General features: G+C 44.5%; 1 protein-coding gene across 1 annotated transcript in view; it reads right to left on the reverse strand.

The window, feature by feature from the left end:
- The window catches only part of LOC124555305 (ATP-binding cassette sub-family G member 5), a 136,940-nt gene that overhangs the window by 45,227 nt on the left and 71,622 nt on the right, over window positions 1-20,091 (reverse strand). Inside the window, exon 7 of the mRNA XM_047129180.1 lies at window positions 5,134-5,251. Coding sequence (XP_046985136.1) covers window positions 5,134-5,251 — 118 coding nt within the window. The remainder of the gene's footprint in view (window positions 1-5,133; window positions 5,252-20,091) is intronic.

Raw genomic sequence — 20,091 nt, forward strand, 5'->3', positions numbered from 1 at the left:
CCTGTAAGTAGTGGGATAGTTATTTCACAGCATAGATTTGCATGAGAATGTAGTTATACAGTCAACTGTATAAAGTCAGCTTATTGAGCATGCAGTGAGATTATAAACTTCGTTCTACCAAAGACCTGATTCTCACCATTCATATTTATGTACAGGGTGACAATTATTGAACTTCATGAAATAAAATCATCATAACGGGTTATGTAAGGACATTCAAACTGCATGGTTTGCCACGAGACATGATGGGAATTAGTATGTGCATGCATGGTTTGGTTTAGAGATTAAGCCCACTTTCATTTGGATAGGTTCGTCAATAAGCAAAACTGGCACATTTGGGGGACTCAGAAACTGCTTTTCACAATCGAGAAGTCTCTTCACCCTCAACAGGTGACTGTGTGGCGTGCAATGTCCAGTCATAGAATAATTGGTGTGATATTCCTTGATGGCATGGTGACTACTGAATGGTACCTGAAGGTTTTAAAAGATGATTTCATCCCCATTATCCAAAGTAACCCAGATTTGTGACAAGGTGTGGTTCATGCAAGATGGAGCTCGACCCCATCAAAGCAAAAGAGTGTTTGATGTCCTGGACAAGCTCTTTGGGGACAGCATTCTGGCTCTGAGGGTACCCAAGAGGCCCTGGCATGGGCCTCGATTGGCCGGCATCTTCTCTGAATCTGAACACATTCTATATTAAAGACAAGGTGTACAGTAATAACCCCAAAACCATTGTTGAGCAGAAAACAGCCATTCATTCAGCAGAAAACAGCCATTCATTCAGCAGAAAACAGCCATTCAGCAGGTTATCGACAGAATCAATGTTCCAACACTTCAGAGCTTCTTGCAGAATTTCACTATTCGTATGCATCACTTCATCGTCAAGGATGACAGGCATATCATAACCTAAGTCTGATAATCTGTAGTCACATTTACATGTTGAATAAAGTGTGCGCTCACTGTAGTTTGTCCTTGTTACATGGAATATGTCTGTTACCTATTCTGTATACCTGTTGGATTGAATACTGTTTGTGACAACTAGTCTCTAGATAGCCACATTCAAACACTCAGATCAAACTGCCCCAGTTTTCTAGTTTCATCTTGTAGTACACCTAATACAATAATTGGCATAGTAATCACTACACTCAAAAGTGGTGCTGTCTATCCAATAAGGATGTTCACAACACTATACCACCTATCTTCACAAAAGCGATCTGCAACCCTTCAGGCACCTCAGCCAAGTGTGCAGCCTACATGGTCCCTGCACGCCTCAGTATCGCAGACTTACCCAGTCACAGTAATGGAATGACACCATGCAGTGGTACCAGCACTAGTAGATGCCACCAGTTCCAAAAGATCTATTCACGTCTGCCACACAGGTGACCAGAAAATAGTGTAACGAGTATTCCATTACCTGCCGCTATAAAGGTTGGCGCTAGAGCTAAAGAAGTCAGTTCTTCCAACTTCGAGCCTCTCCTAGCCTCCAGGAAGGTACTACTCACACTACCGTCTTAGGACACTCTCTAAGCCCATCGTAGGGACTGACACCACTGTATTCATCCTTCGTCATTGCTCTCTTGGCACAATCAGACTCTATCCAAGGTAGGCTTTTCTGCTCGTATGCTAGTGTTATTTAGGACAGCTTATTCACATTTAGAATATTTTCCATTCAAAGGCACCTGTCTATGAAGATCCCAATTGTGCTACTTTTTCAGGCTTTAGGATCATCTTACTGACAAGCCTTCACGCCTGTGAGAGATTGTAATTGTGATTTTGTTATTATTGGTGAAGCAGACGTTTCCTTCTTTGATCAAAAAAATTTGGAAACATTCATCACTGTTTTTCCCGTCAAAATAGACCTGTAATATGTATTTTATTTCTAAACATACAAAAGCACTTGCTACCTTTTCCTCCCGACAACAAACCACCCTCCTCTCCCCTCACATCACACACCACCAGTGGGGTATGTTAATAATAAAGATACTTCATAATGGCATCACTGCAATGTGAGATACAGAGGCTGGAGCAGCATCAGTTCAGTAGGGGCAGATGCTACAGTGGAAAAACATGCAAGATGACAAGGCATCTGAAGGACATAAAAATTATGTGCAATAATGAAATTTCAAATTTTGAGATTTTAAGCAATTAGAAGTGAATAATTTAGAAAAGACTATAACAAAAATGAAAGGGAAGTAAAGTCATCCAACTGTCATACATTCTACATGGTGTTTGTTATGAAACTTTCACTACTTGAGAGGGCTCCCATGAAGAATGAGAGATCATAGGATGATGGCACTTTGTGGAAACATTTGTAATGGCACGAGGAAAATAAATAATGAACAAACCATTGGAAGAAATATTTTAACTTTGACATTACAGGGCAAAATTTGTTAACAGTGGACCATGTTTATGTTCCAGATTACAAATGATGTTCAGTGTGATGACTACCTATAACCATGACAGCTTGGGACCGCACTAGAGGTACCATTTCACACTTGTTCACAGCACTTTTTGAACAATGGAAAATGAAATGTTCAGCTGGCGTGACATAACTCTTGCACTGCTCTGAGACCGCACATTGCATCCAGCACTCTCAGCCATGGCAACAGTAATTACTTCAACAATTTTCACTATTGGCTGTTGGCATCTCCCACGAGCTAATCCCAAATTGCCAATTAATTTGAACTTCCAAATCATGTTCTTCAACCCTGGTGCTGTGGAAAGAGGACCTCTCCATATTCCTTCCATGCGTCGATACTATTGCTGTTGTCTTGATGAAACAACCTTGCAAGTAAAGCCCTGTTCACCTTGTCCATACCGAATGTGACAGTCTGCAACTGTAATGCTCACTGATGCTTGTGCTTAAACCCTATGTTGCCATACAGTACCAGCACCTAACAGCATGTCACGACACTAACACTACTAACAACGCAAATCCTGTACTGAACAATCTAAACATCATTTCTATAAGGTTGGTATAAATGTTGTAGGATGTAAATACAGGGTGTATCTGAAAGAATCATCTGATTTGGCACATCTATATTTCTGAAGCTAATAAACATATATAATGCATTTTGTTTTTTGATGAATGGGAAACTCAACAAGTTGTTTTCTTCCCCCCATAGGCATTCAATATGGCCCCCCTTGAGATGCACAACATATGTCAACACGATATTCAAATTGTTCCCACACTTCAGCGAGCATGTCTTAGTTACAGCTTCCACAGCTGCTGTTATGCGATGTCTCAGTTCATTCATTGTTATTGGTAACAGGGACATATAAACACAGGCTTTCATAAACCCCCCACAAGAAATTATCACATACAGTCAGATCCAGTGACATTGGGAGGCCAGTAATGTAACACTGAGTCATTTGGTCCAGTGTGACCAATCCATCATTCAGTAATACTTTGATTTAAAAATTCCCACACTTCCAGATGTCAGTGCAGTGGTGCCCCATCCTGTACCATGTCACTACAGTTTGCCCTTTCCAACATTACAGACAGTTCTTTTTGATACAGTCTGTACTTTTGGATTAAAAGAGATCATGCACCAAAAAGCAGAAGCATTCACTTGTCAATAGGCACACACATAAGAAAGAAAACTTGCTATATTTCCAAGTTATGCTTTGAAGAACTAGAGTATAGCAGAATAAAAGCTACACACACACACACACACACACACACACACACACACACACACACACACACGTCTACGCTCCTGCCGGCACAATGTGTGTGTGTGTGTGTGTGTGTGTGTGTGTGTGTGTGTTTTGTGTGTGTGTGTGTGTCAAAGGTCTATTGATTTGTGTGTGTGTCTTCGGCAACTCAATGTATCTGCTTTTTGGTAAGTGGTCTTTAATCCAAAAGTACTGTGTGATTACTAACCATTTTGCATGAAAACTGTGGTTTCCACATAGTTGTGCTCTTTCCAAGCAAGAATCACACACTACACAAAGATGACTTGATAACGTGCAGATGTCACTGCACACCTGACAGGCTCTCTGGTTGTATTCTCTTCAAAGAAGAATGGACCAAGAATAATGGTGCTTGTGAATCCACATCACACAGTCACATATGGTGAGCGCAATGGCTCTTTGTACCCAACACATGGATCTGTGTATTCACTGCACCCTGTAGAGTAAAATGTGCCTTGTAACTCCATAGAATATTGCCTAGCCATGTCATCAACTTTGATTCATGCAAGAAACCAAAGAGAAAATTCAGAACATCGTTGTGGATCATGAGATTCCCACTGCTGCACTGTCTGGATTTCGTACGGGTACCAGTGTAATGCAGACTGCAAAACTTTCTGTACTGTTCACCACAGGATGGATAATTCGTGTGACACTCCTCTTGATAGACATACTGTTCACTCATATTATGGCTTGTCAAATGAGTGTGTGGATGTCATATTTTCATACCAACTGTATACAGTGCCACACTTGCATGTGGTGGCCAAAATTGGAACCATTTTTTCCAACTTAAATTGGTTCCTCATTAATGCATTAGAATATCTACCAAGTTTCACTGCCATACGATAATTACAGACCACTCTGGACCTCCATGAGTAATGGAATTTTAATTATAAACACCTGGTATTTACTTCCTATAAAGCTGGGTACCCATATGGTAAATAGTTTTCAGTCTCACTGGCTCAACTAGTGAAAGTTTAATTATAACCACAGCATAATTATCACAGAGGCAACTAGTGAATAAAAATCACAGGGAGAGTAATTATGGAATAAGTAATGTGAGTCACTAAATGTTCTGGATATTATTAACAAGAACAGATAACAATGTTAACCTGTCAGGATGCGTGTAGAATCTCACTGTACAGGTTGATTTAAATTTAGCAGTCAGAATGAGAAAGGAAGGATGAGATCTCATTGAAATTTTATGAAAATTCAATTACTGACTGCTATTGAACATGGCTGTTAATATTGAACCAAATGAATAGACAGTAATAAAATTTTGCAAGCACCACAGAAATTGAGAATTTTATGAAAACAGAATAGTGTTTTGAACAATAACGACTACAGAGGCTCATAGGTAAGGATATTCTTTTCAGTCATTATGTATAGACCTCTATAACACGACTTACAGTGTCTTTGAAATTTACAAACAAAAGTACTGACCTGCATTCCACTGTAGAAGATCCACAACAGAAAATGAAATATCGGCAATGCCAGCAAACGTAAGGCAAGACAAGTCACACCTGTTCTCTTTAGGTTGAATGTAGTTGCCAAACACCTCCTGTGAACAAAGTATTTTTTAAAAATTTTTCAGGCATTTAGATTTTGAAAGCAGCCTACTGATGGGATACTGAGGACAAAGCTTCTAGATAACTGTTTTATACATTGCATTTTGAACATATTTTCATTTTTGTACCTGAAGAGTGTTCACTTATAACTAATTAATGAAAGAAACCTGAAGCATAAATACAGAAAGATATATATTGTCACTTGAAAAGCACAATAAAGTCCAAATCCACAGCCAGGGTTGTCAAAGAAGTACAACACTTAGAACTGAACGTACATTTAATACTGACACCATTGTACAGCCACAACAGAACTGACCTCCAGGACAAAGTGCTTTTTATACAAGCATGAAATATTCCAGAATATACAAACATTACAAATACATTCCAATAACCTTCCAGAATGAATAATTACTTAATAAAACATATGCCTGTATATTTGAATTATTTTATTTCTTCGTTATTAAATCTTAATACCATGATATGTCCAATATTTCTGTAAAACAGATCATCTTCTTCTTCTTCTTCTTCTTCTTCTTCTTCTTCTTCTTCATCATCTTTTTCTACTACTACTACTACTACTACTACTACTACTACTGGGTTGGTGCACAAGTTCGTAGCATTTTTCCATAAGTTTAATAGACATATAACAGAGACTTTCGTCATCAATAACATATTCTCCTTCACTATTTACAAAAGTCTCCCAATGATGGGATAACTTTTCGAACCCATTACTGTGGAAATCACATGGTGTTGAGGTGAAGAACTCGTCAAGCCATGTTTGGAATTCATGTTCAGCCAGAAAAGAAATTCCTTGAAGTTAATTTGATAGATAGCAAGAAAGGTAGAAATCCGAGAGCACCAAAAAAGGTGGATGCAGAATGACTTCCCAACCCAACTCCTGCACAGTGTTTGTCAGTCCAGTAGAACAAGAGCAGGCACTGTCGTGCAGTAGTATCACTTCCCGCTGTCTTCCTGGGTGCTGTTCTTGGATTGTGTCTGCAAGAGGTCTGCAAGATGTCTTACTTGTTTGAATTGTGTCTGCAAGACGTCTTACTTGTTGACAATAAATGTCAGTAGTAATGGTTACACTTTGAAAAAGCAATTCATAGTAACCACACTATCGCTGTTCCATCAAATGCAGGACATTATCTTTTGTAGATGCATGCTGGTCTTCATACGGTGAGTTGCTGCTTTGTTTGAGTTCAACCATTCCTTTCTTATTCTTACCAGTAATGATATGGAATACCAGGATACCAGTAATGATACAGGATATGAATGGTCAGTGTTGTTCATGAGCCAACTGATGACGAGTAAGCAGATATGCACATACGGCCAGCAACTGATTATTGTGGTTTTGACTTAGAGCATGCGGTACCCATTAACCCAATTTTTGAGCTTTCTTCATCGTATGCTAATGTCGCATAATGGTGGAATGATCATGATACATCACATTTGCCAGTTCTCAAGTACACTTATGTGTTTAAATGATCTTCAGCAAACCCAGAAGGACTTCCTGAACATGGAGTCACGAATGTCAAAACAATTCTCCTTAAAATGAGAAAACTATTTTCTTATTGTCCTCTGTCCAATGGCATTATCCCATACACTGTGCGAATGTTTCAGGCTGCCTCTGTTGCTGTCACCCCTTTATTGAACTCAAACAGAAGAATATGCTGGAAATGTCCTAATTCCTCCATTTGGCACTCTATTTTCTAGCATCCACAACTCCAATCACTATCTCCAAATGAAAAAATGACAATATGCAAACTCAAAAGGCAACAGTGAACAACAAATAAAATATTACAATTGATAAATAAACCCATAGCAACCAAATGCCAACACATAAAACAAAAGTGCTATGAACGTATGCACCACGACTACTACTACTACTACTGCCATCACCACCACCACCACCACCACCACCACCACCACCACGATTACTTGCTGGTGGTTGGGTTTGAACTGGTGATCCGCAAAACATCTGCCAGCAAAGCTAACCACTATGCTTTACTGAGTGCACCACTACTTCTGGCATCGTTTTCTCCTGAAGTAACAATGACCCACAGTTCAGAGGTTCTCACTGCAGCTGATTACAGTACCTGGGATCAAGATCTAGTCAATGGTTCTCTGCAGGGTGGTGTAGGCAAATCCCTATGTTATGGGCATGTTGTTACACCCTCTTCACTATAATGAGCATCAAAGGTAACCCCTCCCATCAAAGCTTTGTGATCAAGAAAAGTTGGGTCTTCAGTTTCCTCGAACCTCCCATTGTTGATCTGCACCTCTGGACTGTAGTATGGCCTCATACAGAAGGCACGTGCAACATCTCTGCACTTCTCTCTTATGGATGAAGGGTCACAATTCCTAACTTCATATGTGACGCCTGAAAAGTGAAGAAGGATACGATACGGACCATAGAAGCCCTTTAGTAACTTTTCCAATACCTTTACTTTCTGCAAAGACATGAAACTCCATATCAAGTCTTTTGGGCTGTATCTCACTTGTTGGCGCTTGGCATTATAGCACTCTCGGTGTTTGTCCTGGATGTCCAGGACTGGTATGTGAACTAACTGTCTGGTACCAAGCGCCATGGGTTTCGAATCCGCGCCAGACAGCATGGAACTCTATGACCCCTAGAGGCCTCTGCAGCAGTCGCACTGTAAGCCATGGCTGTGCACGCTCTTAGCCCCGAAACTAATGTGAGGGCACCACTGTGGAGCGCGTGGTCCCAGTGGCCAATAGTGACATACCCTGCTGTGTATTTAGGTGGCTGCCTCTCATGCAGTGAGGCAATCTGGTATTCACATTGAGTCAGTTGATATCTCGCTTACAGATATCATGTTTACGTTGCATGTGCTTACACATATCATGTTTACGTTGCATGTGCTTACTTCCCGTTTACGAGTGGACATTGTTTTGATTTCGTGAGGTTATCTCCTGTGACCCCCTTGCGTAATACTTTGTTGTTGATCTTTGTGTCTTGCTCGGTTGTCTGTTGTCGTCCTTGTTCTTCCATTCCCGTTTGTCTGTCTTGTTCGTTTGCAGGCCGCTCCCGTTGAATCCCGCCGTGTTTTCATTAGCGGCAACCCTGCGACCATTCCTGTTGCAGTTACAACATTTTGGCGATGAGGTAAATGGTAGTCACTGTTAGCATGGAGGCTAAGTTGGTATGTCTACTGGAACCACGGCAACAGCTTATGCAGCAGCAGCTCCAGTTACACATCTTACAAAAGTCGATGTTGTTGCTAATGGACAAAGTCGATGTGGTTGCTAATGGACAAAGTCGATGCCCAGGATGCATTACCGCCACAGCTTCTGAGTCCTCAGGTGTCCAATTCTTTCCCATGTCCACTGTCATTCCCACCATTTAATGACGCTATAGAAGACTGAGAAACATACTTACATTGGCTGAAACAACATCTCACAACTTTTCAAGTCACGGATGACCCCTTGCAATGGTCGTTGTTTTTGTCTTGGGCCTCCCCAGACACATTCATTCTTCTTCGCAAGTTGGCACCCTGGTCAGATCCTGTGGCTCTCTCTTTCCAGGAGCTATGCCTTTTGCTGACAAACTATTATTCACAGTGCTACCATGTGGTCGCCTCTCAGCTGGAGTTCCACCAGTGCCATAAACAGCCTGGCCAATCATATCATTCCTGGGTCACAGAGTTGCAGGGTCTCAGCTGTTGATGTGAATTTACATGCACCAATCTGCAGTACAAGGCTTTGTATGTGGACTCCCTGATACAAGATGTGGTGGTTCAGCTGGCTCCCGATCCTGAGGCCCGCACAGCGGTGCTGAAACTAGATAATCCCTCACTGGAAGAGACTCTCCGCATGACCCACTCATTTGAAATTGCTCAGGTGGCCAACAAGCTCATGGTGTGGTCGCAAGTGGCGGCAATCAGTGCATCTCTGCGGGTTCCACCCTCGCGACATAAGACGTGGCCCGGCCAATAGTGGCCAGTGTTGTCGGGACTCCTCTTTGTCTGATGTCTCTATGACATCAGAGCCTCTGGTCGCCCCTTGTCGCCGGTTGTGCGGCCCACTTCCATCTTGCCCACAGTGCTTTACCGCATACTCTCTAGTTGATTGCCTCCAACACTGGAAAACGTGCACGCTGTGTGAGAAAGAGGGCCACATTCGATCTGTTTGTCGTAATCGCTCGACTCGCTCCCGTCCTGCCCCTACTGGGCCTCAGGATACAGTACGTGCTTTGCAATCTGTTGTCTCGCTGGACGACCCATCAGCACGGAAGTTATTCCTCCCGCTCTGCCTTTTTACTGAAGATGTCCGACACTGGGGCCACCGTCTCCCTGATTAATATTGCGACATATACCCACCTGGGCTCCCCTGTGTTGTCGCCTCCCTCTCGGCGTATGGTCACCTATGGCAACAGTTCCATTCCCCGTTGTGGGCAGTTTGTCATCCAGGCGACATACAAACATGTTCCCCGGCTCCCTATCTGGCTGTCATCAACCATCCATTGGCTTTGAATAGTTTTGGCCTGGATGCATTTCCACTGTTCGGCTTTTCAATTTCCGATGAAGTTAAGGTCATTTCCACGGCTGTTCCTTTTCAGGACTTTGATGATCTGTGCTCTGCTTTTGCATCATTGTTTGCAACGGATCTCGGGTGTGCTTCATGTTTTCAGGCGCACATCACACTTCGGCCGGATGCGCAGCCTCGCTTTTTCCGGGCCAGACCCATTCCGGTGGCCTTACAGCCAGCAGTTAAGCTGGAACTTGATTGGCTCCAGGCTGCTGGCGTCCTAGAGCCTGTGACATACAGTGCTTGGGCAACACCACTGGTGGTCTTACAGAAACCCAATGGGTCCCTTCAGCTGTGTGGGGACTTCAGCACTACTGTCAATGCTTAGCCCTTAGTAGACACTTACGCCATTCTCCGACAGGAAGACCTTCTTGCCAAGCTTGCAGGGGGCGAGTACTTTTCCAAGATCGACCTGGCTGAGGCATACCACCAGTTACCGTTGGATGTGGATTCCCAGAACATCATGGTCCTCAATGCATCTTTCAGATTATACAAATACAAGCACCTTCTACTTGGTGTCCCTTCAGCGCCAGCAATTTCCCAGCAGTTCCTGGAGCAGCTTACACAGCCTATCCCAGCCCGTGTGAATTATCTGGACGACATCTTTGTCACCCTGTGTTCCCGCCAGGAACATTTGCACAACCTCAGCACCTTATTTCACACTCTGCAATCTGCAGGTTTACGTTGTCGGTTGGACAAGTGTTGTTTCTTTTCAACCGGAAGTGTAATACTTAGGCCACTGGCTTAGCAAAGATGGCATTCGCCCTTCGGATCGCAATGTCACGGTCATTGAGAGGCTTCCTCATCCCAAGGACTTATCTGCACTCCAGGTATTTTTGGGCAAGGTTACTTATTACTTAAAGTTCTTACCCCAAGCTGCCTCCGTTGCTCAACCTCTCAATCACTTGCATCGCAAAGTCGTACCTTTTGATTGGACTCCTGCCTGTGACCAAGCTTTTCTCCATTTAAAGACCTGCTGAAGTCTGCCCCTTGCCTTACTCACTTCTCTCCAGACCGCCCCTTGGCTGTGGCAGCTGATGCGTCGGCATACGACATTGGGGCAGTCCTTGCACATTGGAATACCAATGGCTCAGAACAGCCCATTGCTTATGCATCTAAGACGTTAACCCCAGCACAATGGAACTACTCCCAGATTGAAAAGGAGGCCCTGGCAATAGTGTTCGCCATCCAAAAATTTCACATCTATCTCTTTGGGGAAAAATTCACCCTCCTGACGGACCATAAGCGCTTAGTTACACTTTTCTGACCCCACTCTCACCTTCCAGAGAGGACAGCTCAATGTCTCCAGTAGAGATGAGTCATTTGGCAACTAACAGGTCCAAAGGAACGGTTCACCAAGATTAATGGAATGAGCGAGGAACAAATTCTAAGGAACAGTCTTTCATAGTTCACTTTGATTGCGGCTTTCTACTTATGGTTCCCAGGAATGGGAAACGGTTGGTCTCATTCCCGTAACGGCACATCGGCCGGTCTCGTTCCAGGCTTGGTCCCGTTCCCATCTGTCTCAGTCTCAGTCTCGCTAGGCCGGACTCTTCCTTCTTCATGTGGCCACTCGTCGCAGTTCCACTGCCGACTGCTCATAGTTAGTTCAGTATTGAGTTGTTGTTGTTCGTTTTGTTTGCTTTGCATGCCTTTTCTAGATCTGTTTGAAACCTTTTTTGAAATGTGAACTTCTGGTTCTTTTTGTATTCTATTCAGCGTCCACGACCGGTAATTAAAATGTATTTTATAATTACGTAAACTACATAAAAATTACATGGTATGTAATACATACATCTTTTCAGGTAACAAAACGGCGTATCAGCTTACTTCACAAATTCGATAAACAGTTGAACAAATACTTGTAAAAAGGCAAGATTTTTTTGTTATTACACATGCAAAGGACGTCGGCATGGCATACATGAGTGTCCATTTTCCGTTTTTTTTTATCCAAGGTAAAATAGCACGTTCATTGTTATGGAAGGCAGACCGACTTACAACCGAATGAAGGCTGCACTTCATAATAGAGTGTATGGTGTCACATTTTGTAAAGAGAATATGATAACTCCTACAATATTATTTCAGTGGCGCACGAAAAATAGGCCCCAAGTACTAGACTGCTCATTGTCGCTTACCGATCATCATCTATTGTTTTGAAGTTGTTTGCATTAGCTTATTTGTTATTTCTTCACATTATTATATGTTTATCTATTCTGCTTGCAGCAGTCAACAAAACGTGTGTAATTGCCAAGCAGTCTGTACTCAGGGTCGCTTTTTCGTACGTCACCTTTATTATTTCACTGCGATCAACCACATAACGCTACAGTTGGCTAAACAAGATGTTTTGCAGAATCACGAAAATTACAAGTATGTGAGAATTCTGTTACGAAAAAAACTCTGTACTCCAGGGTGGAGGTAAGTCCCCCTCTTGGTGCCTTCCATCTTCAGTCACCTATGCTACTAATTTTCAATTTTTCATAAGAGCCATATACCAAGCACAAAGAACGGTGAACGAGTAAAAATGAACGGTTAAAAGAGCGATCACCAGTGAACTAGTTCCCAAGGATGAACGACTTTGCCCATCTCTAGTCTCTAGCACTGGGCATTATTTATACGGAATTACACTTACACAATCTGGTATAAGCCCACCACCCACCATGCTAACACGGACGCTTTGTCTTGTCCCCCACCAGGCCCCAATCCTGCGTTTGACCACCAGGATGTCCTCTGCTTTCACATTGATTCTGCCCGCTGGGATCCACTGGATGGTCTGCCTCTTATGGCTGCTCACATTGCCAAGGCTACACGCAGACACCCTATCTTGCAGCAGGTTCTCCGCTACATGGTCCACAGTTGGCCCACCTATATTACTCGTTGGATGCAGACCAACTTCAGCCCCTGGCACCACCTGTCCCACACGCTCCCCATGGTCGATGATGTCCTTCTGTTGGCCACGGAGTCGGATGCCTATCGGGTGGTCATTTCTTGGTATTTTCGACATCATGTGCTCTGTTTGTTACACCGCGGGCACTGGGCTATGTCCTGCATGAAAGTTTTGGCTTGCCGGCATGTGTATTGGCCCGGCATCGATGGCAAAATTGACTGCTTGGTCCATAGGTGCACTGTGTGTGCGTGTCACCAGGTAACCCCACCCCTCAGTCATTCGCCCCCTGGCTTGTGCCTCACCGGCCCTGGGATCATATCATTCTCAATTTTGTGGTTGTGGGACCGTTTTTCGGGTCCATGTGGTTATTTATCGTTGATGCCTACTCCAAATACCCATATGTCGCCCGCATGGTATCCACCACCACACACCACAGAGACCACACTCATCCCCGGCCCAGGTTCTCACCATTGAGGGCCTGCCTCACACATTGTCTCCGATAAGGGCCCCCAATTCGTGGCACCCTCCTTCCACGTCTTCTGTCAGGCCAATGATATCAAACATATCCGTAGCCCGCCTTTCCACCCTTCCTCCAAAAGTGCAGCGGAGAGGCTTGTCCACACATTTAAACAACAGTTGACAAAGGCGGTCGAAATATCTCCCACCACATCGGCCCTCACCCTGTTCTTGAGCACATATCGCACCATGCCAACTGACGGACATAGTCCGGCGGAGATCCTACACGGGTGGCAGACGTGGACCCTTTTCCATTTGCTGATGCCGTCACCCTTCCACCCCTGCTCCCGGCCCGCGTGTACGGGAGCAAGTCGGGTCGGACGCCCGCCACGGTCGTCGCAGCCCACAGGTAGCATGTGATGTTAGTGTAGATGTCAAAAGGGTTGGTGCTCCGCCGACGTACCACTGTGGGACTCCCGCCACTGTCTCTTCCTACGCTGCCTCTTCCTGGTACAGACATGGTCCTCGAGTCGCCGCAACTGCCCCCAGTTGTTGCCTCTCCGCGAGCCTGCTGCCGGCTTTCCCCGCCCCCAGGTGGATTGGAGGTTCCCTCCAATGCCCTGGCCTCTGGATTGGCCATCATGGACACCTCAGACGTCTCTTCTTCCCAAACAATGGCAGTTGACGAGCCTGGGTCTTCTCCCATCTGCCGACCACCACGGCACTGTCCGGTGCATTTTTGCCCCTATGCACAAGTTTCAGGGGGGTGGGATCGGGCACCGAGCACCGCGGGTTTTGAATCCACGCCAGTTGGCATGGAACTCTATGACCACTAGAGGTCTAATGTGAGGGTGCCACTGTGGAGCACATGGTCCTAGCGGCCAATAGCGACATACCCTGTCGTGTATTTAGGCAGCTGCCTCTCACGCAGTGAGGGAGTCTGGTATTCACGTTGAGTCTGTTGATATCTTGCTTACAGACATCGTGTTTACGTTGCATGTGCTTACTTCCCGCTTACGAGGGGACGTTGTTTTGATTTCATGAGATTATCTCTTGTGACCCTGCTGCTTAATATTTTTTTGTTGATCTTTGTGTCTTGCTCGGTTGTCTGTCATCGTGCTTGTCCTTCCATTCCCATTCGTCTGTCTTGTTTGTTTGCGGGCCGTTCCTGTTCGGTCCTGCCACATTTTTGTTAGCAGCAACCCCACGACCATTCCTGTCGCAGTTACAACAAACTGCCTTACTACTTTGGTCCTGTGTTTGATGCAGTCATCCTGAATATCATATTACTGGAATGGGAACAGTGTATTCATTGGCATTTTGACCAAGCGACTGTGGAGCAGAAAGAATGGTGTGAAGCCTGTAGTGCCTTGCTTCACAGTGTTGCATGTAAATGTCACAATGGGCAGTATTGTATCACAATGTCTCTGTTTGCCATCAACATACATATCTGCCAGCATCTGATTAAAACTTTCAGTGAGGCCATGTGTCTGTGGATGGTGAGCTGTCATCATCCTGTGGGCGATGTGAAATTATCTTCAACACTAGTCTCAAGTGGGAAACTTGTCTACTATCAGAGATTGTCACACAAGGTACTTCAAAATGACATTCTACATGGAACTTTGCAATTTACAGACCTTCAGTAGTTGGCACAGCTTTCGTGACAACATGGCAGGTGATGTAGTCAGTACAGTCCACTATCCATTCATAGCCATTAGTCAATTTCGGGAACCTCCCAAAGACGACTATTCTATTTGGTTGAATGGTGTTGCTGCAGGCTGGCCTGGTAGCAGATGCCCTGCGAGTAATTGCGACACATGTTTCAGTTGATGGCATTCCTTCCAGTGGCTCATATAGTCCCTAATGGATCAGTGGAGACCTGGCCTGTAATACCTGCAATGATATGGTCTAGACTATTTGTGAATCCTAGGTGACCAGATATTGGAGTGTCTTGGAAATACTTCAGGATCAATGGCCACAGATGTTCTGGGATGACGAGCAACCATTTCTGCCCCATCAAATTATAGTTACCCTTATACACTAAGCAGATCCAGAAGGATGTAGGTTGCAGTAGGTACTGGGAGATGAAGAAGCTTGCACAGGATAGAGTAGCATGGAGAGCTGCATCAAACCAGTCTCAGGACTGAAGACCACAACATATACAATGTTTCATTTATTAATTGGCCTCCTCCTTTGGTTGGTTCCTCATTCTTCAAGGATTCTCTGGTTTCAGCAATGCTGGATCTTCATTTTTTTTCAGCAGAAATGCCATTTAATACAGCAATGACTAAGATTTCATTCATGCTGCTCTGACAAAGGATTCCTTGAAAGGCAGTCAGTGTCATTGTGTTTGTGTCTGTTTTTATATACCACTGTGATGCCGTACTCCTGGAACCTCAGTACCCATCTCACCAGTCAACCCAACAGATCCTTCAGGCTAGTCACCCAGCACAGAGACTGGTGATCCATCACAACAGTAAATTGTTTGCCAGATAAATACAGTCAGAATTGGTTGATGGCCCAAACAACTGCTACGCACTCTTCCTCAGCTGTAAAGAAGGTTTTCTCAAACATGGACAGTACTCGTAAAGCATGAGCTATCAACTTTACAGCACCTTCCTGAATTTGCGCCACTGCTGCCCCTACCCAAAAACTACTAGCATCTGTGTGAAGTTCTGTCTCAGCATTCTCATCAGACAAAGCTAGGACTGGAGATGATGTTAGCACCTCCTTAAGGACAAGGAAAAACATTTCTTGTGCATCATTCCAGGAAAATTTTTGAGACTCTCCAAAGTAGTTCTTGTAAGGGATGTGCCTTGGAATGAAGTCCTTTATGAATTGCCAGTAGTATAAGCACATTTCATGAAAACTTCTCACATCATGCGTGTGTTGAAGAGTTGGAAAATCTGCGACTGCTCTTACTTTCTCTGGATCAGCATGGACACCATCATCATTCACTAGGTGCCTCAAGATTTTAATATCTTAGGTGGTGAAGAGGTACTTTTCTGGATTCAGGTGGAGACCTGTAATCTGAGCACACTTCACTTCAACACGTCTGTTTTCAAATAATTAAATAAAATAAAGACAACGTCCTCCAGATAGCATAGATACATAGCACATTTTAGTTGTCAAAGCAGGTTGTCCAACATATTTTTGACGGTGGTTGGAGCATTACACAGTCAAATGGTGTAACTTCGAACAAACAGAGGGCAAGAGCAGTTGAGAAGGTAGTCCCTCCAGTCAGCCTCGTCAATCTTGATTTGTCAGTAACCTGTCTGCATGTCCATAGTTGAGAAATACTTTGCTCCTTTCAAGTAGTTCTGGGTATCATCACTGTGTGGCAGTGGATAGATATCTTTCTTTGTGATTTTGTTCAGTCATCAGTATTCAATGCAGATGTGCAGTGTATCACCCTCCTTCTTCACGAGAACCACCAGAGAGAATGAAGGACTCTCTGAAGGTTCAATGACACCATTTCACACCATCTTCATCTTCATCTTCTCAACTTCCTCCCAGATTGTCTGTCATTTAGCCGAAGATACACTACATGAATGCTTGTAAGCGTAGGCTTCCGCGGCCATTGTCTTCTTCAAAAAAATTCTTCAGGGTATCAGACCGCATCGTCATAATTTAAATTGCACCAACGTTTCGGCCAGCGTTGCAGCTAGCCTTCATCAGGGCCTTACGTTAACTGCTAAATGAACACACTTGGTTCCTTAAATAGCTGCACGAGAAAACCGTGTCGTTACTTGATTGGCTGTAAAAGGAGGAGGAGGAGGGGTGAAAGGTATGCTTTATTGGTGTTTCCTTTATTATCTGTCATTGGCTGAAATAGCTGTTTTCTATTGGTCTTTATATTAATCCACCCCATTGGAGGAGACGGACGAATAGCGAACAGGTGATGGCTGTGACGTCACACTGTTTCCATGCTGTCCAGAAGCCGGTTGCGGCGTGCCATTGCTTTGTGTACTTGAGACCACTACTGCGGCTCTCCGCGTGTCTGCATGGGCCGCCACGGCTCTGCCGCCGCTCCGTAGCCCTGCTATTGCAGGCAGCCAAGACCTCGGAAGCTTGTACCCGTCCTCTCTATTCATGTTGGCGGGTCTTTTGACTATTTCTATCGCCTCTCTAATCTTTCTTTTGAAAGTGAGAGGCTGTTTCGCCAGGACGCGGGCTTCTTGAAAAAATATTGGTTTCCCACACTTGTCTCGGTGTTCCGCCACTGCTGACTTAGTGTGTTGTTTCAGGCGGATATATCTTTCGTGTTCCGAGAGCCTTGTGCTAATCGGACGTCCCGTCTCACCTATGTAGACTAATCCACACGCACAACCAATTTCATACACGCCAGCTGTGTGTAGTTTGTCAATTGCATCCTTGGTAGAACCGAGCATGTCTGATATTTTGTTTCTGCTTCGGAAAATTGGTTTGATGTCGGCTTTTCGTAGAATTTTGCCAATACGTTCGGTGACCCCTTGTACATATGGTAACACAGCAATGCTCTGTGCCTCCTTCTCCTCTTCCCTATTAGTCTTCTCGCTTGTCGACATGGTGCTGTCTATCATCTGCTTCCCATAGCCATTAGTTCCGAAGATGGACCTGAGGCGTTCAAGTTCTGTCTTCAGATGTTCTTCGTCACTTATCCTATACGCTCTCTTCATTAGCGTGTGCAGGGCGGACTTCTTCTGTGTGGGGTGATGGTGGGAGGAGGCGTGAAGGTACCTGTCCATATTGGTTGGTTTCCTGTACACTTTGTGGCCAAGTTTACCATCAGGTTTTCGATAAACTTCCACGTCGAGAAAAGGCAGCATCCCATTCTTCTCTGTTTCCATTGTAAACTGAATTTTCCTATGCTGTTGGTTAAGGTGCTTGTGGAAGTTCTGTAACTCCTCTTCTCCGTGGGGCCAGATGACGAAAGTATCATCGACATAGCGAAGCCAACAATTTGGACGTAATGGTGCGGACTGGAGGGCTGTTTCCTCAAATGCCTCCATGAAAATTTCTGCTGCGATAGGCGATAGGGGTGAGCCCATAGCTACACCGTCGGTTTGTTCATAAAATTGACCTCTCCACTTGAAATAGGTGGTCGTCAGACAGTGGCGCACAAGCTCACATATATCAGGTGCCACGCGTTCTTCTAGGATGTTCACAGTATCTGACACTGGGACATTCGTGAATAGGGATTTGACGTCGAAACTAACCATCAGATCTTGGTCCGTAACACGCATTTCCTTTAGGAGAGACACGAAGTGACTGGAATCCTTAACGTAGGACTCGGTTTGATGCACTAGGTGTCGGAGCCTAGGTGCCAGTTCTTTTGCTAGGTAGTAGGTCGGCGAATTTATACTGTTTACTATGGGCCTTAAGGGGAAGTCGGTTTTGTGTACCTTCGGTACACCATATATCCTTGGTGCCTGTGTCACTTGCGGGATGAATCTTCTGGCCTTGTCGAAGTTGACTCTAGAGTGCTTGAGCAGTGCCTGCAGTAGTGGTCGCGAGTACACAAAGCAATGGCACGCCGCAACCGGCTTCTGGACAGCATGGAAACAGTGTCACGTCACAGCCATCACCTGTTCGCTATTCGTCCGTCTCCTCCAATGGGGTGGATTAATATAAAGACCAATAGAAAACAGCTATTTCAGCCAATGACAGATAATAAAGGAAACACCAATAAAGCATACCTTTCACCCCTCCTCCTCCTCCTCCTTTTACAGCCAATCAAGTAACGACACGGTTTTCTCGTGCAGCTATTTAAGGAACCAAGTGTGTTCATTTAGCAGTTAACGTAAGGCCCTGATGAAGGCTAGCTGCAACGCTGGCCGAAATGTTGGCGCAATTTAAATTATGACGATGCGGTCTGATACCCTGAAGAATTTTATTGAAGAAGACAACGGCCGCGGAAGCCTACGCTTACATTTAACCAACCTGTATGGGCAGGAAATCCACGGAAACATCAAGAAGTTAGCAGCACTGCGTTTAAAAAGATGTAAACTGCTGAATGACCTTGCTTTTTTGAAGAGATGCAGAGACACGAGTGTTGTGCCCTATTCTTTGCGGTTGACGTCTCACATAAAAACGAACAAGGCGAGGAATATCTGTGTTAAAGCCAGTAAAGCATTGCTACGGGAAAGGATCCGCCACATCCGCATAAGTCTCGATGCTCACAACAGGAATTTGTGTGATCTGCACCTATTTCTGGCCGGAAAACTTCAGATGGAAGACTGGGATAAAGTCGACAGGTTAACCTTTCAGCAAGCATCAAGGACCAGCAATAGTATTACTAACCGCCAGATGAGAAAGTACGACAAACTACAACAGAAAGCCATGGACAAAACATTGACGCTGGACAGGCGACAGACAGTGGTCAACCTCTCCAGCCACACCTTGAGCGAAGCAACCACAGCAATTCTGGCCAAGGGGATGAATTTCGCAGTCGCACCTAAGCGAGTTCCAAAAGAAGATATCATTGAATCCGTAGAGGCTTCAGTACGTCATCTGCCACAGGCCAAGGTGGAGAAGATCCGGCAGGAAACGGTCAGAGTTCTGAATAAAGCAAAGCCACCGAAGCAAAACATCAACGCTGAGGAACACCATGCCATCAAGGAACTCAGGGACAACCCCCACTTAGTAGTGGTACAGGCAGATAAGGGCAACGCCACTGTAGTCTTGGACACAACTGATTACAACAAACGAATGGAAGATATTCTCGCAGAACCTATCTACAAGAAACTTCAGGGAGATCCGACGGCCAAGGTAATCAAAACGACGCAGGCACTGCTCAAGCACTCTAGAATCAACTTCGACAAGGCCAGAAGATTCATCCCGCAAGTGACACAGGCACCAAGGATATATGGTGTACCGAAGGTACACAAAACTGACTTCCCCTTAAGGCCCATAGTAAACAGTATAAATTCGCCGACCTACTACCTAGCAAAAGAACTGGCA

This window comes from Schistocerca americana, chromosome X, assembly GCF_021461395.2.
Source record: "Schistocerca americana isolate TAMUIC-IGC-003095 chromosome X, iqSchAmer2.1, whole genome shotgun sequence".
Lineage (NCBI taxonomy): Eukaryota > Metazoa > Arthropoda > Insecta > Orthoptera > Acrididae > Schistocerca > Schistocerca americana.